The sequence below is a fragment of the Cyanistes caeruleus genome, chromosome 2 (assembly GCF_971803275.1).
Source record: "Cyanistes caeruleus chromosome 2, bCyaCae1.hap1.1, whole genome shotgun sequence".
Classification (NCBI taxonomy): domain Eukaryota; kingdom Metazoa; phylum Chordata; class Aves; order Passeriformes; family Paridae; genus Cyanistes; species Cyanistes caeruleus.
The window spans coordinates 34,159,582-34,185,508 of NC_141702.1; the positions used below are offsets into that span (position 1 = coordinate 34,159,582).

General features: G+C 37.6%; 1 protein-coding gene across 2 annotated transcripts in view; it reads right to left on the minus strand.

Annotated features, from left to right (window-relative positions):
* ME1 (malic enzyme 1) overlaps window positions 1–25,927 on the minus strand; it is a 153,552-nt gene that overhangs the window by 27,611 nt on the left and 100,014 nt on the right. For both annotated transcript variants that reach the window (XM_086876440.1, XM_086876441.1), the window contains exon 7: window positions 8,493–8,602. In XM_086876440.1, the coding sequence (XP_086732566.1) occupies window positions 8,493–8,602 (110 nt within the window). The remainder of the gene's footprint in view (window positions 1–8,492; window positions 8,603–25,927) is intronic.

Sequence of the window (25,927 nt, forward strand, 5' to 3'; positions counted from 1 at the left end):
TCCAGTGCTTAACTACACTTTAGGTTGAAAATTTCAAATCTAAATGTTTCTTTTCTTCTTCTCCTTCTATTTTGGCCTCTTACTTACTACTGGAAAGCCTGTTATTTTGCAAAAATAATTTATTACATTTGAAGACTAATGGTGTTCCAATCAGCTTTTCTTATCTGGAACAAACCCAATTCATCCACTCTTTCAGAAGGCTAAGTTTTCTTAACTTGAACTGCTGCACCCAAATCGATACACTGCACTGCAGGTGAACTGTCAGCACTGCTGAGTCAAGCCATCACCCTCTGTCATGTTCAAGAAGATTTTATTTAGTCACCAGGACCTCATATCTGGCTCTTTTGACCCAAAGACTGAAGGTGACTCTATCTCCTCAACAAAGCCTACTGGAAGGGGAAGACTTTTCTTTCATGTGTTTGTGACTTCATGCAACAAGTTTGTATTTTTCACAAATTATTATCATCACTAAAGCAGAAGGTAAGCCAAATTAAAAAAAACCAAGCAGACTCTATTCCTGCAAGGAACTTGGACCCAATAAAGACATCCCATGGATGGGAATGTAGCAGTGAGGTAGATAATACCTCCAGCAAAGTTAAGTTTTTAGAGGAGATTCTGAAGAACCAACTGCAGATAGCATTGATTTCTCCAGGACTGAAAAAGCTGTCCAGATATGAACAACTAGGTACTGAAAGTCAAAACATGGGTTTCAACAGTCTTTGAAGATTTTTAATGGCTATCTGATTCAGAGAGAGCTGGACCACAGGGAGATGAATACAGGCCCTGCAATATCCAGTTCCAGGAACAAAAACTGAATTCTTCCCTCTCCGGGCAGCAGCTGTCACTGACTGACTCAAGGAAATCAAAGATGAGGACATAAATTATTTTGAGAAGCCTGCAATAAATTGCAAGGAGAAGGTCTGCTGTCTCCTACAAGTCTGTTCCTGATCACCACTGCCATATCTGCAACTGCCTGCAAGCCACACAGCTGTGGGCAGAATCACATTGCTACTGATTTTTCCTTCATAAAAAAGAGTGAAATGGGTATGACCAGCCTGACAAAAGCACTTGGCTCAGAATCTGAGTATCGGACAGTTGCCCTCAACACGCAGGTCCCCTAAATTTGCTATTCACAAGTCTATTTTCTCAGAAACAAGGTTTATTTTAAAGCTGAGACAGCAGTAATTCCCACATTAAACTCTATGAGATGCTCAAAACAGGCATTCATACTGCAGGCACACAGACTGTTGATTTTCAAGTGTATGTAGCTAAAACTACAGCACCTAAAAGAACAGAAGTAGTAAAAAGCCTGGTACTGGGTAAACCTTTTCTTCAATGATATCATTTGGGTGTTGAAGGCAGGGTTTGAATCTGTGGTTTGTAGGCAGGATCATCTGAGTTTCAAGGATGGTTACCTTTTCAAAAAGAAAAGGTAAAGCTTAATAAAATTTAAGAACACATTTTAAAGTTAGAAAGTCACTTTCTAAATCCACTTAAAATAACATGTGTCTTCAGAATTAAGTTTGTTTCATGCTCTTGATTATGACTTCTCACTTCAATCATCAGAAATACAGGACACCTTGTTCTCAGCCCACTTAATGTTTAGACCATAGAAATCTGGCATTTTTTACTTCTTTAGTCATTTTTATGACTTGTTCTGTCCCTGATTTCTAAATAAAAAAATCTTTAAAATGGTTCCTCTGAGGCATGGTTTTGGGAACAACAACCATCAGGCTGACACACTTCCACCCCACAGTCTCTAAAAACTAGCTGCTTGCTTTCCCAGATGAAATTAAGTCTTCCTCTGGCAAGTGCCAAGCCGGCAAAGACCAAAAACAGCAAAAAAGAGAAGTCAGAGTGTGCTCTCAGTTTCCCTTGGTACTCTACCAAACAATCCTCATAACCATCAAAAAAAAAAAAAAAAAAATCCCATGGTCTCGTTGGATGCCAAATTCTTTCTCCTATTTTATACTACACAGCTGTGCTTGCAGGGGAGGAGGAGGGAGCCTACATAACACAGCTTACTCCTAAGACCGTCAATCTGGTCTCCTGAAAAGAAAGCTGAGCTGGAGCACTGTAAGATCCCTGTTTTCCTTGAAGTTTTGGCCACCACAGCACCCTGCCCCCATCAGAGGAGCTCTCAGAGAGCCATGAAAGCTGCTCTTCAAGCTGCTTTGTGGTGACAGAGTCAAAATGAAACACCACAGATTTATAACGAATGGGAATGCTGGGATACTACTTATCTTCATGGCTGATGTACTGTTGCTAAGCTTGTTAGCTGGAAAATGGACTGTCATTAAGTATTACCTGTCATTACATGATTGTCTGCTTTAAGGAAAAATAGAGGATATATGAAACATAAATAAAATCCTGCACTAAATGTCAATGACATTTTGCATTAAATATTTGCATAGGATGTGAGTTAGTGTTACCTGTATGCTCATTATGAGGGTGATTCAGAACAAGGTTATAATAGCAATAGATAAAAGCTTAAAAATGACATTTCTCTGAGATCAGGATTTGCACAGAATTGCTCTAAAAAGAGTGTTTTAAAGTATTCCACACCTATTTTATTCAGCCTTTTGACTCTGAAAGAAATAATAACCCAGTTTATTAGATTATTGAACCCACTATCACTGCTGCTGGCAGCAGCTGTCATCACTCCTCGTCAGCAGCTTCCCCTATTCCTTCCCACTGAAAGGGGGGCACCACCAGCTGAATAGCAGATCTGTTTAACCGGAACTGCTCTGACTAACGCCATGACCTTAAATTTCACCCTGAATACTGGCTCCAGTTTTTGAAACAAATCAAAATGCAATCCACATCCATCTGCCAAGGCAGATGTGAACCACTTCTTGCGGACATCACAAGGGCACAAACAGAATTTTGTCACTTTTCTGACTATCATCGCTGTAGGAAGGATAGAATTGGCCAGAGCACAGGTTAAACCCCTTGTGTGCAGGATAAGACAGACATTGTTCAAGGATATGATTTTGAAAATCCATTCTATTATCCAAAGATTTCTAGAAGATTAATCAAAGCAAAATTAACAAACGGTATTTTCCTAAAGCAGTGTCAACTGCTGCAACACCAAACATTTAATTATAGTTTTATAGGAAGGTAAGTCATGTCTTGTATAAACACAATAGATGTGAAATTTCAAGGTACACTATTCTATACCAAGTCTTTGCTTTCCGTGCAAGATTCTTTAGCCTTGTTACAGTAAACTGCGAAACTGAGAATGAATGTGTTAAAGAAAATCTACAGCCCCTTGGGGTTGATGCACTATAAATGTTTGGGAGCACAGAATACTTTTTCAGCAGATAAAATTGAACAAAAAAAAAATGGGGGGAAAACCCCAAAATGTGAGGAATAAGACCTTAATTTACATTGGATGTCATTTGATTTAAACTAGTAAGAAATGGCTTATTGCACTGAAGCCTTTGTCTGTTATTTAAAGTTTCAAAAAATAAAACTTGTAATCAAGTGTTAGTAGTTCCTTTACGTAATTTTACCTATCTCATTTTAAAAAGCTAGCAAACAATAAGAGGGGAGAACATTTTGCAGCACATCCAAAAACCTGAGATATTCATTCTGGGCTAAAAGATTAGGAAGTGGTAAAAGTAAAATTCGTATTTCTCAATACACAGCATAATAGAAATCACATGTTAACATTGCCAGCCATCCAAATAGCACTTCACAGCATGCCAGGGGAAAAAATCCATTCCCATCTCCTACACTTACAGGGAAAAAGGGGAGTAAAGATCCTATGGAAAAGATGAGATCTCAGCTGCTAGTGAGGCAAATACTACAGCTGTGGGTAGTTCAAAAGGCTCCTCTTTTAAGAGATGGGAGCTCCTTCTTCTTGCCATGAATGGGCTTCTCAAAGCTTCATGTGCACACTGCTCCGATCTGCAGTGGGCAGTGAAAAGAGAGGATAGGCAAGGAGAAATGTAGCCCTTCTAAAACAGCAATCATTTGACATGTTTGGAAGAGGATACAGAGTCCCAGCAGCACAGGATGGCTGAGGCTGGCAGGGCATTTGGTGTGAGTCCTTGCTCAAGCAAGCAGGGTCACCTGGAGCTGGCTGCCCTGGAACATGGCGAGAATGGATTTATTTTTTAAACCCATAATGAACAAAAAATGAAACAGAGGAATACTTGTACATACACATGCTTGTACATGCACATGGAAAATTATACAAAAGCTACAGTAGGGGATTTAGTTGAAAGCATACTGATTTCAATATAAATTTACCGCTGTATGACAAAGAGGTGATATTGTGAGTATACCATAAGAAAAATACACTTCACATAACCCTACAGAATCTGTCTTTATAGGATTTTTTCAAAACTATTTTATTTTTAAAATTATTTCATTTAAAAAATCTCAGCATGTTTCACTTGAAAGCCAGTGTCTCTGAAAGTAAAGCACATATCTATGAAAGTTTTCTAGTTTGCATATCTTACCAGAATTTGAGATTTATGGTATAAATATCTGAGCTATTATGTCATTCCACTGTGCATTTTTCAAAATCTTGGTCAGAGAAAGAACTGGAAGCCCCCAAGCCCATCACAGCCATAACAACAAACCCAAAATCTTCCCTACAATTTCATTTCAAGAACAGAAACTTCCACGTACCAAACGTATCAATTTTTATATTAACGTTAAAAGAACTGAATCTTAAAAAGGACAATGTTTGTGACACAGAAATTCTGATTTCTGAGAAGGGCACTGACTTAACATTGAATTGGTTACAGCATAATTTCCAGGTATAATTTTCCTAGTTAATCAAATTGCAGTCTGCTGAAGACTTAATATATATTTTAAATAAAATCAAAATGTAAAATTAAATAATTATATTAAGTTATCTGTGGTCTACATTTCTTATTTTAGGTCTCTTTCTTTTCATAAAATGTTGTTGCAATCAAACAGCACAGCTGTTAAAAACTAATGACATCTAAGGTCATGACGGATACCGAAGTTAATTCCAATCCAGTGCAATCCCTCCATGTAAATATTTTTATTGGCATAAAATACAGGCCCTGTGTTCATCATGGGGGAAAGCATTGCAACTGTAGGCACAGTGAAGTAACAAGAACTGTAACTCCAGTAATACAGAGCAGAGAAACACTTATTTTATGTAATTGTCTTACACTACAGAAGGACCCACAGAAAACAAATGCACAAGACATGCAAACACTTAAGCCAATGACTGTGCTCAAGTAGCAGAAACTCTTTCAACAGACTGACCAAAGTCAGAATGGGTGTGGAAAGGGAGCACTTTCAGCTGGGTTTGTGAGGGGCAGGAAGGTGTGGCCCAAACCAAACTCACCCATAAGCAGGATTTCAGCACTGCCCTGTACATCAGACTTCTGCTTTATCTTAGAGACTTGTTCAAGCTCCCTGCAGCCCAGAAGGGAACTGGTTCGTTTCTTTAAGGAAATTTTCAAACTGAATCCCAAGCCGCTTCCTTTGAGGGCGGTCAGGCAGAGAACATATCTTGCCCCAAGAAACAGCTTTGTTCAGCAACACAAGCCCCACATGGGTCCATTCCCAGGCAGGTATTGGAAAGAAAAAAAAGGTATCATATCTTCCAGAAAATTCCACTCTTTCCTTATGATACCTCCTTTCTAAATATATTGGAGATGAGCAAACTTGGCCCAATTCAGGAATTTCTAAATGTTGTGAAGCTGGACATCACAAAACTAATTCATATTTCTCCCATATGGGAAATTATGAACAAACTCCCCTCAGTTTTGGAAAAGGTTCTCTAAGAGTTAGAACCAGATAAAAGTATTTGTTTTAAACCAAAGGCTTTCTCTGATTTTCTTTTCCAATAATCTGTCTCTATTTCAGAGAGAGAAAAAAACAAATATCAAGCTGATTTGTGATCAAAAAAAAACCAGACAGGAATCCAAAGGAAAAAATGAGCATTTTCTCCCTAAGGAAACATTGCTATTGTGTTTGTAAGAAGATATTTTGAAAATACGACTATGGAGAGATTATTATAATTTCAGAGAGAAGAAATTCACCACCTATCCAAAAACAAAGATGCTTTTTAAAATGCTAAAGTACAAATAATTTTATTATTCCAATACAGATTTATACCATTTGGTCAGAATCCCATTCACTTTTGTTGTCAATTCCTTGTGTACAGACAGGTAATGTAGAAAAAGTTAATAAGCTTTCTCCAAAGCAAAGGATGTGAGACCATACTGTAGCATTATTCTCTGAATAATATAGAGAAAAAAATCCTCAAGCCTTTCTAGGAAAGATATTAAACATTTCTTTCGATCTTAAAGTAACTTTCTTTTGAAAAATATTATTACTAGAAGAAATTGTGTTTAAAATACCATGTAAGCAATATCTTCAGAAATTATGGCAAATTAGATACAGTGTTATTTTTCTTTGCTTTTATTGGCCTGGCACTCTTGTCAGCTTCACTGCTGTAGAAAATACAATTTGCATACAGAGCAAGCCACTCTTTCAAGTAGCCTGGAAAAAAAGCCATGCTATTTAAAAACTGAAAATCTCTAAGGATTTATAAAGAAGTTAGTACTATCCATTGTCATTATAGTTGCTAGGTGAAAGATCCTTCGGGTTCATAAAACTGGAATACGAAGAGGGATAAAAGATCAATGGGCTGATATTCTACTTCATTTTATTTCAATTAGGGAGAAGATGACATGCTATGAAAAAAAAAAATGTTAAAGTTGAAGGTAACTACAGGGATATGATGACAAATGACAGAGACCAAAAATAAATGTATCCACTTTCACCTCTTGGAAGCTACACAAATATTAAGGATGGAGATCACCCAAAAGTCACAGGCATTGTTTGTGAAAATATCAAAGGCCTCACAAGCACAAATTAGATTGCAGAAAAATAAATTAAAAGACTGCACATGGCTGCACTTTTAAGGAAGGCTGATAGCTGCTGCAACAGTTCAGACAAGATCCAAAGGGATACCTTCCAACACTTCTGAACTTCAAGACACCTCCTTCCAAGGTGGATGAAAGAGAATGAAGTAGGTTGAAAATGCAAATACATAAAAGGCCTTGTCAAGTAAGTTTACCCATAGTTGGTACACTTTTGCTGAAAAACTTCCATTTCTCTGAAACTGCATTCTACTTGAGCCTCTTTCTGATTTGGATTAAGGACCTTCATCTGCAAGGAAAGGGAATTCCCTGTAGGAGCTGGGCCTCTAAACAACCAGGGAAACTTCCAGATGCTCTTTGGCTTGCTATAATGAAGTGCTGTAGCCATGGCTACACTCAGACCCTTCAGGGTAGGAAGCACCATGCTTCTTACAAAGGGAAATGACATCTTATAATTAGTTTATTTCCCATCTGGGACGTTGTCCTCCATAATCTGTTTCAGATGCAGAAACAGAACTCAGCCAGGCTCCTAACAGGAACATGGTTCATAGCCAAATCCCTAACACCAGAAAGACAAGGGCTATTTGAATCCACTGCCATGCACCGAAATATGACCTAGGTCCCAAGCATGATCCACTCAGTAAGAACTTCTAGAAAACTCCAGCTCCTAATAGTTGGCTTCAAGTGTCACTGAAAACCATGAGAAATGAAGACAGATTAACTTCCATTTTTGACCTATCACTGCTGAGACCCTCATATACCCAAGGAAACATGAGGGATAAGAGGCAGCTGGATACAGAGGGCTCTCTCTGGGTATCTCTCCAGCAGCTCAGCTGACTTCAGCCTCCTCTCAAGGATGGGAGCCAGTGCCCTAGAGGACGTTATACACTTACTGCCCTAGAGAAAGTTATTTTCCAGTGCTCTTTTCCTGACTGGATATAAGTAGTAGCATACACTCCTTCAGCCCTACTTGTCTGTCTTCTTGTGAGGGAGGAACAAGATGCCTGTTTAGATTAGTGCTGGGGAACCCTTCTTGTTGACATTTCCCATCCTATATATATTTTCCTTTTTCCAGATGCCAGAAATTATTCAGATGGGAAAAAGAGAGTCAAGGGGATCATTTCCCTCTAAAACTGAATGAGACTGAGGAAAAATTACATGAATATTTAACAGAGTTGTCAGCTTAAAAACTGAAATACAGTTTGACATTTATCAATCCAGTAGCATGGAAGAACAGTGGAGCAGTTGTCCCTGGAGTGGCAAAAAACCAAGAAAGTACAGTCCTGGTCTGAGCTTTGACATTTGCTCAAAGAAGTCAGTAATTTATATGGGGAAAGCCATTCATATACTAAACTATTAAACAAAAACTCCAACAAAACAACCCAAAGAGCAACCATCTAAATAAAGCATGAGGTGTAAATGAGAGGTGAAAGGTTAAGAGCAAGTGCAGCTCACCAAAAATCCACGCTGAGGAAACCCAAGGTAAAATGTGACCTGTACGTCTACAAGTATCACAATAAAGCTGATAGATTTTTTTTCCCCTCTGGAAATTAGGTCTTAATTTTCTGGCTTGTGGGAACAAAAGTGAAGAGAAGAGAAAAAGTTTCTTACCTTGAATGTCATCATTGAAAGTGCAATACTTGTTACGGTACTTATGCAGGAGGCGGAATGCATTGGCATTAGCAAAATCCTCAAACTGAATGAGGCAGTTCATGCCATATCTAGAAAAACAAGAAATCATGAATTATGTTAAAAAAGTTTCAAAATTATACATTAAAAAGCTAGTAACATTTGTGGTCAGATTTTGAATACAAGTATAATACGAATCATACAACTCTCAACATATTTCTGTTATATTCATTACCTTTATGTTAATACAGATTATTTAGAAGACATAATCATACCATTAATAGTATTTACTCAGTTCTAAGTTATGAATAGAAGATCAGTGGAAAATACCTTCGCCCTCTGCAGACATCTCAACAGAAGTCTCCACTGAGCAATTAACTAGTGAACAAAAAAACATCCCTCCCAACACAAACCACTCTACAATTCCATGGCTGTATTTTTATTTTATTTTTTTTTTGCATACGGAAACACAAGACTCCTAGCACTAGATTTGTATGTCAATACCTAACAATTAAACAATTGCTCTGCTGTGCCAGTAAGGTTAGTCTTAAAATGAAAGTTAGTAAGAAGTTAAATGAAATTAATATTACCACTATAGACCATGGAATGTTTTAGGTTGGGAAGGACCTTAGCGATCTTCTCATTCCAAATCCCTGCCATGGGCAGGGCCACTTCCACTACACCAGGTTGCTGAGAGCTTCATCCAACCTTGGCTTGAACACTTTCAGGGACAGAGCATCCACAGCTTCTCTGGGCGACCTGTTCCAGTGCCTCACCACCCTCAGAGTAAAGAATTTCTTCCCAGTATCCAACCTAATCATAATCTCAGTCTGAAGCTGCTCCCCCTTCCCCTTCTCCTGTCACTAAGTGCTCTTGTAAATATTGCCCAGTCCTTATATGCATTTTTAGTAGTACTGTCTCTGGATTCTTTGCATGCCAGTCACATATGGCATTTTCAGCTACTTTCTTACAACAGAAGCAAAAAGAACCAAAGCAATGAAAATATATCTATATGTATCTGAACTACAAAAAGACTGAATTCAAGCTCACAGACATTTGCAAGAGGGCAAGATCTCAACAGCACACATCTTCATTGAGCCAAAGGAGGCTTTCCTTATTTGCTAACAGCACAAATCCATGAGAGACAGTCAAGCTGTCAATTCATGCTTCATCCAGAAAAACAATACATACATATAGTGAGCAGTTCAGTGTAAATACATTAACTACGTTCTTCTTTAAACCATATATGTGTTTGGCAACCATATTAAGCAAAGCCATCAGTATTTTAAAAAAAGACAAAAATTCCTATGACTAAACTCATTTCCACAGAAAACACATATTTACAGCTATATTACAACTAGCCAAATCTATGGAGATTCTACTGGCAGGAATGGTAAACTTTGCTGAAAATAAATACATCTTCAGGTTTGATGGAAAAACCTGGACTTCTTCAGCAGCATAATGACAGGCAACTGTTTAAAAGAAAATTTGGCAAGTCCAGTACTGTAAATCACAACGGAGTTCAAATAAAACACTAGAGCTAATTTCAATAATTAATTTAAATTTATAACCTGATTCAGTTTCTGACATAAATTTCTGTGATTCCATAAGGGTCCAGGAGCTGACAGTTGCATAATAATATGAAACTAATGAGATTATCACTCTGGAATCCTGGAGCTTGGTTATATGTGTTTCTTGGATGTCATTAGGCTGATCTGTTTCTTTATTTTACCATATATAACATTCCATTTTCTCATCTCCGTTTTATTTTCTCTGTTTTCTTATCCATTACCTTTGTAGACAAAGACCGAAACTCCCTGTGAGTTATAATAAAAGAATGCCCCTGTAGAAAACAATCATCCTATACTGGGCAGACTATCCATATTAATTCTCTGAGCCAGATATCGTGGCTGTTTAATTAAAATGGAAAAAATGTAGGCAGTCTAGATCTGGCCCTCTGAGATTTTGGAGTCATAGCAGAAAAATTTCTAAGCATCATTCTTATGCATTGCACATGTAACACCTGACATCCAGGTAAAAACCTGAGACTTCAGTGCTGCACACAACCAGCAGTACCTCATAAGACTTGTGAATTTTGAGGTCTATGTTCTTAAAAAAGTCTAATCAAATCCCATGAGAGGGTACCCATGAGAGACAAGAAAATTCTGCACTGTTTCTCTGCTTGGAGTATTCTTGTTCTCAAAACCACTAACAGATGAGACATACAAATAAGTTAATACAAAATAGTTAATATCAGGCATTCCAGAAAATCCCTTAGCAATAATGAATTTGCTACAAAGGTGCCACACAGCTCTGGAAGCAATGACCATACCAAAAGAGCTATCAGTTCTTCTATGACCTCCACATCTTACTATTTTAATAACATAAAGCAGAAAGTTGAGCTAAAACCTAAACCAGTATCTTCTTTCCTGTATCACTGCAATAACCTTCCACCCTTCTCACACTCTGATGAACAGTTTCAGTTTCAGTGGCTTCTGCACTATAAAAGGTAAGTGCTTGAATCTACCCTCGTGGAAGCAGAACATGTCCTCTCTGTCTGCACCTCATACCCTGCTGTCATTGCAAATTTTTGGCTTGGAACTGTACCTCTTCACAGGTGAGTAGGGAACACAAACGACTGTGAGATGAGAAGGGAACCAAGCACTTTGGTGCTTGTTCACGTGCAGTCATCAAACTCTGCTGTGCCTTTCAAATCACTCAAATTCCAGCAACTGTGGGCCACTACAGTTCTGTGAGTCATATTATGCAGACATACAGATCTCCAATATAAATGAAAAACCTTTCATTTTGAGTATGTCACCAACAGCAGAGCTCCTGAAGCAAGCAGGCATTTTATTCAGTTACAATGCTGCACAAATGGGGGTGGGAGTGTTGATCTGCAGAAAGGCTCTGCAGAGGGATCTGGATAGGTTGAATCCACAGGCAACATTGATATGGTGGTGTTTAGTCATGGCTTGGACTTGATGATCTCAGAGCTCTTTGTCAGCGTAACTGATTCTGTGATATGAGTCACATAAAACATATCATGTCTTATGGCTTGCTCAAAACAGAGCCAACAGTTCTTCTGCTATCACTGCTTTTGACCCAGAGCTACACAGGGCATTACTGGGGAAATGGAGGAATATGTAACTAACATGAATGTTCATACTGAAAAGTGGTAAAAATAAATGGAAGGAAGTGGGCACCAACTGTCTTAACCAGTAGAAATTATGAGATCTTGTCCTATGCTGTCAAAGCTAAAAAATCTGGTAGACATTCCTCCTCCATGTGCAACCAGAATAAATGCACTAATGAATTCTTGAGTGTTTTTGTACTCTGGAAAACACTTCTGATAGCAATAGCTTGGCTTGAATCCTGCCTAGGACTGATGGATTTTTGTAGGCAAGTGTTTTGTAGCTGTGAATTCCTCTCTTCTGCCTGTTAAGGATGTGTCACTGCAGTAGCTGATTAAACAAATATAAATTGTCCCTAGAAAGTGATAATCCAGATCACTGTTTCCTCTTGTAAATCCTGTTTTGTCACCCATGCCTTTCTGTGTACTTGGATTTTAGGTTCCTGCTCCAAGTCACACAGGCAGTCTGAATCAGGATCCAACTGGAAAGAAGTTCAAAGCCGTATTTCCATTGTTTTGTTATGAAGAAAAAATGCAGACCAGAGGTGGCAAGCATGCAACATTATATTTGTCATCAAGTATGGGAGGTAAATGCTGGACAATGGATTAAAATGAACCATCCCACTGAATAACATGTGGTTGCCAAAAAACAATGTCTCCAATACTTCTCCCAATTTACAGCATATTTTTGTGACAGTTTTAGCTAAGTTTTCACCATTTATAAGTAAATTCATATTCAGTTGTCCATGACAACAATGTTAGTGTTCCAAATAATTCTACGGAGTATATCCTTATGCAACAGGCAGGAGAAAAATGTCCACAGCTCTATAACCATCCCAAATATACAGTACAAGTATTTTAGCAACTAAATGCTCTTAAGACCTCAACAGAGAAAACCCTCAAGAATCTGGCTTTTGGTGACAGTGGGAACTATAAAAGTTTGGGCACCATTTTGAATTCAAACCATATGATCAGTAAAATCCATGCTTATTTCTACAGCTAAGAAGCTTTTCTAGATGTATATTTGGATCATTTGTTCTTAATGCCAACCATTGTTTTGGAAACCTTCCTAAAGAACAAGTGCTTTTTAGGTTTTCAGACCTTCTAAACTCCTATTTGACTTTTTTTTTTTTTTTTTTTTTTTCCTGTTCATACAAGCCTGGAACTGAAAAACCTTTAGAAACCATCAGAATTGGTTGCTGCCACCCATTCCTAAGCAGGAACAAACCAAAATGATAGCAACACTGGCGCTGTGTTCCTTGCCTTGTGCGTCATGCAGCTGCCCTGCCAGCCAGAACCATTTATAGTGCACCAGGACAATGTGGAAATTATCTCCTTCCTCCCTGCCCCAAATGCTGTAAGCTTGCTCATTACCATATATCCCACTGTTCAAAACAGATTTAAAGCATAAAGAACACTGCTACAAACTCCTCTTTGTGCCAGGACTTTGTCTGGATGCCTTCCCGCCCTCCCTCCCAACAGCTCTTAGGACCTGGGTGCCTTCTCCTCCTCCTCCTCTCCTCTGAGCGATCTTTAACTTCATTTCACAAGGCAATTAAACTGCTGCAATGAGGTCATGCATCCATCCCAGCACCTCTTCCACTGCAATTGTAACCCACTGCTCAAATTCAGCACAATTTGAATGAGGGGGTTAGAGTCTTGCACAATAAATGCTACATAAATATTCTGTGGAAAAGGTGGGCCAGATGAGATTCCCTCCAGCAAGCACCCCAGCCCCTCTGCAGTAGATGGTACTACTCATGCTGCCTCTCCAACAGCCTGATGTGCTACAGCTGCATGGACAAAAATCTGTTCAAGGTGCACTGAGCTCTAGCCAGTTCTACAATGCAAATACCTTCTCAGAAGAGGTATCATTAAATGAAAAATAACTTTCTCTGTCCTGAATTGGACCAGCAAGTCAGACAGGACATTCTTCACAGGAAGAGATTTTCTAAAGAACTTAATAGAAACTGTCAGCATCTCTGCTTTCCACATGAAGGACTGCTTAAAATTCCTTTTTTATTCCCCTGTAGGCAACCACTGGTTTTATTTTAGCTACAGAAAACACGTACTTTCATAGGACTGTTTTTCATAGCCATTTTCTGTTTCCAAACCAATCCTTTCCTCAATGAGCTCAGTCCATATCCAAAGTAGGCATGGAGATGTGGGAGATGGAAGCATTTAGCACCCACCCTATTACCAGCAACATACCCTTTCTGCATTCACGTTCTCTTAATGAAATAAAATTCTACAAAAGGTTTCCATATTACTGTTCACTGGCATTAGCACAGTGCTCTGGCACTGTACCAGTGCTTCTAACACTCTTCTGCTTACTCTTTCCCTGTCCTGAACAGATTTTGTATTCATTTCCATGGCCTTTCGATCCCAGGAGTAGTGAGGAGAATGGGCTGGAGATGACTCAATCTTCTCCCTTTTCTCCCCCAGCCAACAGCACTGCTACAGGTCTGGACTTCACAGCCTTGGGAATAGAAAGGCTTAGGAACAGAGCAGTGCTCATTAAGGAAGGTCTTGAGGGTGGTGGTCCTAGCCTTTGTTGTTCATAAGCAGAGAAGCAAAACCAGATCCTCTGCCCACATTCAGGCCCTATATACATAAAGGGCTTCTCTTAAGACAAAAGGTAATTAAATCATAAGTTTTTGTGGTATGCTAACAGAAACACTTGCTACAAGAAAAGGATGGTTGCTGTTTTTAACCTAATTTACCATCAGCCACTTGTGTGGCTGCCTCACAATGCAGCAGGGACTACTTACTCTTTAAATTTAAGTCTTTCCAAGACCATCCTACTGAGACAACAAGTTGACAACAGTTCTAAACACACCCACTCTAAGTTTTTGTGCATTTTCAAAGTGCTGTTAAAGGATTGATATGGATGCTCACTAGTGAACCTGAGCTAGATTTCTTCTACTTCAATACCTGACTAAATTAACTCCCAAATGTCTTAGGACTGTAATATATAAAGGCTGCAAAAGAGGTTACTGCATTGAAATATTTTATTTCTTCTTGTTGAAAAATTATTTGCTTTTTATTTTTGATTTTGATATTTATTGTAAAGTATAGCACACAACAATACTGTCAGGAACTGGGCTTGATCGTAACTTAAGACTTTTCCAGTTCACACGTATAGACTTTTGCATCAGAATTAGGGAGGGCAGTGTGAATGAAGTATGAATGGAAATGTGTGCACTACTGGAAGCAGCAGCAAAACAGAACTGAAAACAGTGGCACACACAGATAACAAAGCTGACTGAAGGAAAATTTACAATGTCTCATTTACATCAAGATGAACAGGCCTGCGCTCTGGTAAGGCCACAGCAAAGACACATCTGGGACCAGGACCCTGAACCTTGAAAACAGCAACAATCCCTATCACAGCACTTCACCTATGCTACTTTATCCTACAGGCACAGCAGGAAGTCTGAAGAAACTGAACATGAGGACATACAGACACAAAAAATTTATGGAGTCTGAAGTAAGAAATAACCTGAGGCAAAATAAGCATGCCAGCACAGCTGCTGGATCTTAAAGGCATAGAAGACTTGTATAAAATCAAATCTATCACCACTTATCAACAGAACCCAGAGGAAGCATTGAGGACTTGACAGCCATGACCCTTCTGCCTTCAGTGTCACACTTGAGCAACCCTGGTCAGACCATATCAACACAAACATGTTGATGCTTTGAATATGAAGGTGTGAGAATGAATAATAAAAATCAACTGTTTTGAACACCCTTACATAAATCCACCCCTCTGTTCCATAAGAACTTTCACTGAGTGCTGTCAAATCAATTTCCTATGGTGGATTGTGTCAAGTTGCCTCCCCTCTGCTGTGAAACAGGCCTCTCAGCAGGAAGGTAGATGGAGGGCCCAGTACTGAGATACAGCATAACACACATTATACAAATAAATTACACTTTTGAAACTTCCACAAATGCAGAGGTATGAGGGCTGGCCTAACACTTCAGGTTAAATCTGAAGAGAAAGAAAACTATTGTAAATTTTGATAGATTTCCTCCTTAGGGAAAAAAATGGTTCCATGTGAATTTGAAGTAAACAGCAAATTGAATTACTGTGATGGTTTCTCATGAATTCATACTGGTTCACTTATTACCTGATCCTGACCCCACCTAAGTCAAAAGTAAAACGCCAGGAGCCTGAAAATGTAATTCTACTTGTCTCCTAGCTATTCTACTGCTTTTTCCAGTGTTACCACTTAGCTGATTTAACTGTGACTTAGACCAAAGAACGATCTCAAATTACCTTCAGTTTTACATTCACTTAAAAGAGATGAGTGTAGATTTGAAACAGATGACCTGAGATTTTTTTTTTTCTTTTCAGCCTCTTCAATTCTTCTTTAGAGACTTGGCACTGTGATACTTTTGGCTGAGGGAAGGAATGGTACTGAACAGATGGATTGGGCAAGTGTCTGAACAGACTAAATCAGAAAAACAGATAATCAAGAAAGAAATCCATCTCAGCTGGAAATAGTAAGCAGTTTTATTCTTCATGAATCTTTCACCGTAGCTAAAGGTGTGTATCACCTCTTGCCCTCCCAAAAGACTGAGTGGTCTTTGTTAAACCCTTCAAGCTTACTTTTTAAATTTTAATTAAATGGCTTTACGCTATACCAAAAGAGAGCTGTTGTAATATATAAAAAAAGAGCATGTAAAATGCATTACACTGTTTGATAAGTCATCCCACACAAATTAAAATCATTTGAACCTGGTTTCAAATGGGTGTTTCCTGGCTACTTCATGACTGCAATTTTTAAAAGTTACTGATTATCACTGTCTGGTTCAGATTGTCAGCAATTTTACTTTGCAAGAAAAATACCATAAAGCCACAGTTCTGAGGTTTGCCCTAGTGTTGGTATGCACCTGCACACCCTACAAATTAGATTTTTTAACACTCTAAATTTTGCAAAAGTCATCAAAAAAGAAGTAAGTACAGCAGCACTTGAACAGTGGTCATCAATTGCACAGGGCTGCTACAGGGAAATCCTCTGCAGATCCTTTAGTATGAAAAATACTGTGTTACATGTATTACTATTCATAATTACTGTGATTAGTGGAATCATCTATTCCAAGAAGCCTGGATTCCTAAATCCAGACAAGAGGTGTTTCTCTGGACGCATTCTCAGATTTCTGTATGAAAATGAGAGCTGCCCTTGGAAAAAGCAAAGGTTTCAATTTGGCTGGAAAAATTAGATTTGCACTGATTGAGCGTGGCATTTTGCTTATACAAGATGCATTTTATTTTCTTGAGAATTAACCTTTATAGATTCACTGCCCAGACAGTAACTTTTCCAACTTTCCAATAAGGGAGAAGGGTCTGGATTATAGCAAAAAAAAAAAAAATAAAAAAAATCCGTGGCTGACGGATTCTACACCAGAAAGTTTTCTAATAATTTTTAGCTGTATTTATTTAACTGAACCAAATAGTATTTAAAGATACTACCCTAATAAAGTCGAATATATTAAGGTATTTGCTTAAACATATGAAAATTCCAGCTTGGGTCAAGAAGACTACTCCTTTGCTTTAACTTAAGTGCCTGTTTTGATGCCTCAGTGAATTAGGCCTGAGTGATTTATAGCAAATGCAATGCCTTTTTGGAAAAGGTATTGTATCTTTTGCCAGAATATAAAGATTGCTAACTAGTCTTAGGATGGTGAACCAAGAAGACTGCACTTCCTTACATATTTGATTATATATGTATGAGATTATAGATATTTTTCCCAAAATAAAAGAGGCAGCTGGATAGCCAAATTAGTAGAAAGCCTGGGGCAGCACATCTGCTCTTTCTCTCTGCTACTTAAGGTATAATGAACAGATGGGAATTTCAATTCCACCACTGACAACCTTCATCTTGACTGTTAAAATGCAAAGAAATAATGAGCTTTCAGAAACGTCAAAAGAGGGTTGTAACTGGAATATTTAAAGCATTTCTGATAGAAGAAATACACTCCAAATATTTGTACTGTTTATGTGTACATTTATGAAACACATCTCTCCATTTCCAAGTTCTTCATGGTGTTTTTAAGGCACTAAAATATCTTATGTACCCGCAACACAAATTACACTTGAGAGGAAAGAAGCATATTGGAGGCTAGACTGAAGAAACGGAGAACGTAGAATTTTAAGAAAAAGGGAGCTTACTGTTTCAAAACATTATTTAGACAGTATATTGTTTGACTTGAGGAACTGTGATTATTGCAGGGGAATTACAACAGAATCACAGAATGGCTGAGGCTGGCAGACACCTCTGAAGATCATCTGGCCACCCACTGACTCAAGCAGGGTCGGCAAAATCAGGCTGGGCAGGACCTCATCCAGACAGCTTCTGGACTACCTTTAGGGCCAGAGACTTCATAACTTCTCTGGGAAACCTGTGCCAATTCTCAGTCACCCTGACAGGAAAATGGTTTTGTTCATCGCTGAAATTTCTCTTACATGTAAGCAAAATGTTTGTTGTCTTATTTTCTCTTGTCTTGTCATTGGGCACCACTTATAAGCAGCTTGGCTCAGTCTACTTTAAACCCTGCCTTCCAATATTTGTACACACTTATGAGCTGCTGCTTCACTGGAACACACAGCTCCAGCTCCCAGTCTCTTTTCACAAATGTAAATTTATAAACCAAAGATCAAAAGTGAAGGATGCTACTCTGGATTAAAAAAAAAATAAATTATAAAGACATAGCTAATGGACATATGCTATTGCTCAGGAACTATGATGGCCAAAAAGGTTAATGTAAATTAGGGCTGAACAGATAAGGCATTATCAAGTATGGATAGAGTGATCTCACCTTTATATTTTTTATAGCATAAGTAGCACTATAATGACCAATCCTCATGTCTGTAATTAAAGATTTAAATATCAAAACAAATTGATTCTAACCAAATGCCTCATATTATGTAGAAGGCCAAACTAGTTTACAAAAATGCTTTCTGTCTTTATAAACTTGTAATACACGGAACATGGCTAAAAAAAAGCTTAAATAACACAGAACTCCAAACATTTAATTAAATAGACATGTTCAGCACTTTGTGGGATGACTAAAAGGGCTTACAAAAGGTAGGTTTTGAATGTCTATCTGAAAGAAAAGAAGGAAAGTTGCACTGCAGATGTGACATGGGAAGGTGTTCTCCACATTAATGGAGAAAAAACCCAAACCCTAAGCAAAACATGAAAAAATAAAAGGCAACAGAGCAGCATAACTAAAGCAGAGATGAGGTAGAGGTAGCAATAAAGCTGTGTAGATCCACAAAAGCACAAAACTATTCTTGGCATAGGAAAGCAAATAAAGATATTTTCTCCAGAGGAAGTGTGAACACAGCGCATCAGAGGAAGAAGAGTTTGGCTGCAACATTTGGACCACCTGGAAGGAAACCCAGTTTGTATCACAAAGGCCAGAAAGTGCTGTAATCCACAAGGGAGAATATCCAAGACTATAAATGTTTTGGAATCCATTCCAATAAAACATAAACACAGAGAAGAACTATGCCCAGGGAAGGAGATCAGAGACATCCTACACATCCTAGCGAGATGAAGAGCACTGTTACTTCCTTGGAGAAGATGGGTGGGTTCTGTTTGAGTAGCACTGCTGGTGCATTTAATTTTCCAGCTCAGTGCTACTCAGCAGAAATTAAATATCAATAAAAATAGGTAACATTTCTAGTGCACAGCACACATAAGATACCCCAAAGCAGATAACATTATAAAATGAATGTAAGCAAGTGTTCAGCCAAACTCTTTAGGTCCTGGGAATGGTGATCTGCCATTCCTCAGCAGCATTCTTGCTTCTTTCTGCCTTTCCCTGAGCAGATACATAAAATGGTGAAAACCTGGATTATAGCTTCCATACCTTGCATGACTGTAGGAGTATTAGACACTCTCTAAAGATAAAAGCACCAGGCACTTTTGGGCCACAAGGTTACCACCCTGCCTTAAAAGCTTTTCCAATCAGCTCTGCAAGTGAAATTGCAACCCAAGTTAATAAATAGATATTTAATCTGCAGCAGTTGGCATCAGCAAGGTAATCATTATCTTTCCGAAGAAAACAAAATTTAATAGAAGTTCAGAAGGGCTTCACAGGCTTTTACACAGTTGCCTTTAAGCACTCTTCTCCTAGACTTGTGATGATTGGCCTAAAACTGGAGCACTTCCCACTCAATTATAGCACATTTTGCATCTCAGTTACCACACATGGTTTTCTTACCAGTCACATCAGTATTACAAAACCAAGTTGTGACTGCTTGGTTGCTCTCTGATTTCATGTGTGATGATTGATTCAAGTTACTCTGGACAAGGAAAGGAAGGGTTCACACATTAAAAATGCCCCCAAACTTTCTCAGATCAATGACCACATAAAATTAGAACTAATCAGAAATTTTTAAACGAAAATTTGTCCTTAAGAAATTTTGTGTTGTGTAAAGCTAAGAAAGAAAACAAAGAGAGAATATTTTTCTTAAGTACTCAAGTAATTACATCTTTTGAAAATATTAACCAAAATTCAAGGGAAAATCACATTTTATTACTGCAAGTGAAACACATTTTTCTACTTTAGTGATATGGTTGACATAAGTCACAATGTTCAATACTCCACACAAAGAATAAAGCTTCAAAGATTAAGCAAAACTCTTTTAATGGCTCTTCAATACTCCAAAAGTTGCCAGCACTATTAACATTTAAATGAAGTCAAGACTTCATGTATTAACTTCAAAATCACTCCTAATTGGATTTTTACCGGGGAAAATTTGGAGGAATGTTTATGAACTTTGCCACAGAAGTGGAATACTCAAGCTCAATAAAATGGTATATTTATAAGGGTAATGTTTTTTCCAGAAGTCATCATAAAGAAGTAACAGCCGCTCTTGCTTTCATTGCAGAAACAGAAGCGTTCTGGAATCCCGAGAGAAAGGGAAAGTATGAACATTGTATTTTACATTGAAAAACTGGCAACACTTCCAGCTCACCTACACTGGACAGATTATTACCGCCTGTGCTAGTGGCTACAGTTACTCCTTACCATCGTGAATTTAGCTTTCTTAAAAACTGCCTTTGAAGTAAGTTCAAACTTTTCAGTCCAAACTATCTCACTGGTAAATTTATATTCAAATATTTATTAAAAATGACTGGAAAAAAGGTTAATTGGAGACTAAATTAAGGTCCCAGAAGCGTTCTAAATATATTTTAACATTTAAAACAGGTGTTTAGAAGTTCTAAATGGCTCCTCCTCATTGTCTCCTCAAATGTTAAAGATACTGGGGATTTTATCAGTGATCTCAAAAGAGTACTGTATAAAATTACAGCTCTTATACTCAGGGACTAAGTGAGAAAAGGAAGTGGCTGCATGCTCATCAGAATTGTTTATAGTCCTCTGCTAAGACAGACATTACCTATTCTTTTCACACTATTATTCACACTTTCCCTAGGGAACATGAGACATGAACCAAATGGTCCCCCCACGTCTGTCACAGGGTGGAGGAAGAAATTCATATTTAAGATATTATTTTGCATTATAGGGGCAGCACAATGAAATGCACTTTTTTTCTGATTTTATTTCAGGATGTTTAGAATGTAACACTACATCTAAACCAGAATCCTTGGATAAGGCTGTAGCATATTGACTTTGAGAATATAAAGGCATTTCAAATTATCTGTCTCAGATACCACCTATAGTGGACTGCAAAACTAGGATGTACCAAATAGTTCAAATGAATATTTTTTGTGTTTTTTCTAAATTCTATTTCTAACTGTATTATTTGCTTTTTGCATATAACTCACCTACACCTTGGATTTGTCAATATTATTTCAACAAAGAATTCTTTGTATATATTTTTAGTGGACTTGTTAAATTGCTTTTTTGAGAACTGCTGGAATTCTTTTTGGATTCAAGCACCATTGGAGATACACTGAAACTAGACCCAGGTCATACCTTTTTAAAAGGACTGGGGGGAATCATGAAGCAAAGTTTTATACTCGTTCTAGATTATCTTTTGGTGTTTGACACAAAAACTTTCTGTTAATTGCAATTACTGGTAAATTCTATTACTTCTATGGTCCAAAGTCATTAATACATGTATGTATTCCAATGACTTCAGAGAATTGATAGGTATGTTCAAGTGATCTGACCAATAAATATCTATCTTGGTTACGTCAGTAAGTCCTTTGCTCATGATTTATTGATGAGAGATCCATCTGCCTTTTAAGATTAGTTAATATTCCTTTTCATTAGCCAATAATCTGACTATCAGTTGTCAGTCACTTGTTGTCCAGTGAATATTGAAATGTTCACATCCATAGTTAGAATTACTTGGTCTACTTAAGTACTCATTATTTGAGTGTATTATATGGAGAATAGAGTAGTACCTACTGAGAGGAGTTTAAGAGTGCCAGTTAATGCAATTTTACTGTTTTCTGGGGTTACTCATTCAAAAAAAACCATAGAGTTGAATTCTCCAGCTTCCTAGGATTAGTCTGCATCCAAAAAAACCCAGAACCTTAAATCACAGAAGAAATCAAAGAACTTTGCTTGCAGAGATGAATCATCCTGTCACTTCATGCCAGCCAGAAACTTAACTTCTGAGTAAGGAAAGAGTATTTCATAGTTTTGCAGAAAAAACATGTGCATGTGGGAAAAAAAGGGCAAAGTATTCTACTTCTGTGCAATGTCTACACTATGCAATTAACTGCATAACAAAGAATATCAGGGTGGGGTTTTTTTTCTTTCTGTAATGTTCTCTTGAGAAAAAACAAGCTCAGCTTGACCTCCCTTAGCATGGCAATTATTATTACATATCATAAAGCAGAGCTTTTGATTTGTCTTTGCACTTTGTACTTCCTATGACTGTGAGTTTTCTGAAAAGATTAGATAATGTATTTATAGTAATAGATTATGTAGTCTAAAAAGTGTAAAAGGATAATTGTTTTATGTTAATAATATTACCTATTTCTTTCAACACCTCTCTGAAGGCTATTTTCCCTAATACACATGACCTTTTTAAAGGCTATGTTCAGATGATGCCAAGCACAGAATATCCACAAAAGCCCTGCATGACCCAACACTCTCAAAATGTTTTTTGTTTTTTTGTAGAAATGTGAGGAGGAAGCAGAAGGAAGATAGTACAACCATTTTTCTTCCAGTCATTCAGAAGCAAATACACGTATGCACAATCACCCTTCTAGGAAGAAATGCTTGCATGGGGAGAAGTTTTATGAAGAAATGTGAGTTAACAGATTGAATGATGCTTCCAAGTTGTACAGTATCAGACAAATACCTAAATGTGCATGTTCACGTTCACTGTGGCATCTGAGGAGGCTCCAAAAGTCCATTCCTCACTTGCTAGTTGTAGCTCAGTGGATACATACAATCCATAACATATTGAATATAATCAGAATTATGCTGTCAAAGGATGTAAACTGTCATGTACTATCAAAGAATCTCATCTGGGTCCCCTTAATGAAAAAGCTCTTGCTGATATTTTTTCCTGTTACACAAGACAGCTTAGAGCATGGCATCTATATTTCCCCTTAGTTCTCAGTCTCCAAATTCCACCTTTGTGGGACAGATTTAGATCTTGGTTTGAATAACATTTTTATTTGCTGGTAGGCTTTAGTAGCTAAAAATATAAATAGGGTCAGAATGATTATATCATAAGATTTGTTCATACTGACAGGATCATCTGTATATTAAAATAAAAATAAATAAAATAGAAAGTAAAGAGCAAATGTCTCTTCTCACTGCCAATAGACAAAAACCAAGATCTGTTTCCTAACCCTGTATCATATTGAATCATGTGCTCAAGCAATGCAAAATGTAATGAAAAAAACATTGCTTCCACTTCAAGAAGCTATGAAAGGCTGACAAAAAATAAGAGTGGCACAAAGGAGAATAAGTGTTATACTTTGAAACTGCTTATTTACTTAATTGTGCATTCATTGCAACATTCCATTTAATAGATTAAAAGGGTAAGCTACTATAGTAGCACACATATCTCAATGTTCATCTATCCTGCAATTAGAGTACTTTGTATTTTTATAATTAATTTTTGTAAGCTGTAATAATCAGCAAAAATAAAAATGTATGTGATTTATATTAATGAAAATGATGAATTATACAATGTATTTTTCACATGCTTTAGGAGAGCTGCCATCTGACCCCAATCACTTAATGAAAGGATGACCAATTCAACATGAAGAGTTCTGGCAGTAGGGTATTGCACCACTACTGAACATCCTCCTTCAGGGTTCTGCAAGAAACTCTTCCAGGATTCAGGAAAATGTTTTCTTACACAGAAACCCAGCCAATTTCTTTTTGTTTTCATTTATCTCAGAGCTCTGACAGGCAATGATAAACTGAATTCGGACAAAAATTAGGATCAGATGGTGAACTGAGATCACTTCTGCAAACTTCTCTCAATCTGACAATGATAGAAAAAAGTCTCCCCTCATTCTACATCTCTCCCCTATATGATTTAGGAAGCTAGATCATCTGGACCAAGACATTAGCTACTGTAGTCAGGGGATACTTTTTTGCTGTTGTTGAATTTATTCAGTTTCTCATTCAAATGCTCACAGGACATTGACACAGAGATGGATTTTCGGTCAGGAAACACATGTCCATTACACTGCTTCCCTCCTCCACTTCCCTCCAAAAAGCCAGGAATGATGTACAATAACTGTAGCTGTCTGCAAAGTCTCTTCCCTAGAGATGGGAATAATGAGCTCTTGGAAATGTTTAAAGCCTACTAAATAAGAAAAGCATCTAGCAATGATCTGGTAAAACAGTTTTAAAGCCATGAGAATTCACTCAGTATCTCCAGCACTATTATTTTTAACTGAAAAACAAGGACCACAGCCAATTTTATACTTCTGGAATTATTATTTTTTTGATAAATTTATATATATATACACACATATGCATCTTTTAAAATGTCTACATTTCCTGGCATTCCATGTAGACAACTGGGGCTTTAAATCTTCACAAAATTCAGCTAAATAATCAAATTCCCATCCATCTCTAAATATTTTAAGTATAGATGTGTCCAAAATGCTTTTAGATCCTTTCTTTGCTTGAGCCATTAAAAAAAAAAAAAAAAAACAAACAAGGAACATTACAATTTTGCAAATTCATGGATATTATATAATTTCTGGGATAACAACTCAGAAGAGTGATAAGAGACTCTCTCTTGGGATTGCTGCATGAACCTCCTGGCTAGGAGCATGGATAGTGCTGTGAAAATAGTTAAAACATTTAAATACAGTGAAGGAAACTCAGTTTATGTACAATGGCTATGACATACAAGCTACTCTACAGCATAAAGACAGATAATCCCCGACAGACAAACATCACAAATAACAGCCCTGGATGTCTATTTGGCAACTTCCAGATGCTGTTTCTTTTCCTTCCATCACCAACAAAGGCTAGAAGCATCACAACAGCTATCCTGCACTAGCCACATGACCAGAGGTGGGCTCTTAGATGTAGCACTCAGCAGCTAAACTTTTCCAAGGCTTGACTTGAGTGTCCAGCAAAAATTCTTGAATGCTTTGGAATCCATGAGCAATAAATGTCATGACCTGAGCTCCAAATGAATCTCTTCAGTGCGAAGATGAGTGACACTGTGGCTTTCACTCTCTCCTACAAAAATCTCCTCATCAGCTCTCAGCTTTCTGATCTAGTCCAAAAAAAATCTCTATTGCCCTTTTTTGTAGCTTCAAAGTACTTTAAAGAAAGACTTTCTTAATGCACCAAAGTGGCTTTAGATGCTGGAATCTCTCATTTTTCATGATCTTCTTGTAGTGTTTGCTTGATAGAATTTGAACACAGATTTAGTAAGTTTTGCTGTACAGGACAGCCTCATCTTTATGCCAAGAGACAAACAATTTGTTCTTCTACAAGTACAGTGTATGTCCTAAGCAGGACTATCTGGAACATATCAGATCTCCAAAAAAGCCAAGTTTTCGAACTGCAAAACCACAAACAAATCATAGAATCCATATTTACTTCACCATTGAGGTCTCCTCAGCAAATTGTACAGTCCAAAGTGAAAAATATGTACTTCTTCCAACAGAGCCAAAGCTCAGAGAAAATAGCACAGTTCCAGTTGAAAGGGATCTATAGGAATCATCAATTCTAAGTAATCATCTATTCTGTGATTACGTCAGGGCTGACCATAAGTCAAGGCATATTATTAAGGCCATTGCCCAAAAGCCTCTTAAACACTGACATAATGTGCTTCCCTTTCCTCCAAGAGACAGCTAGG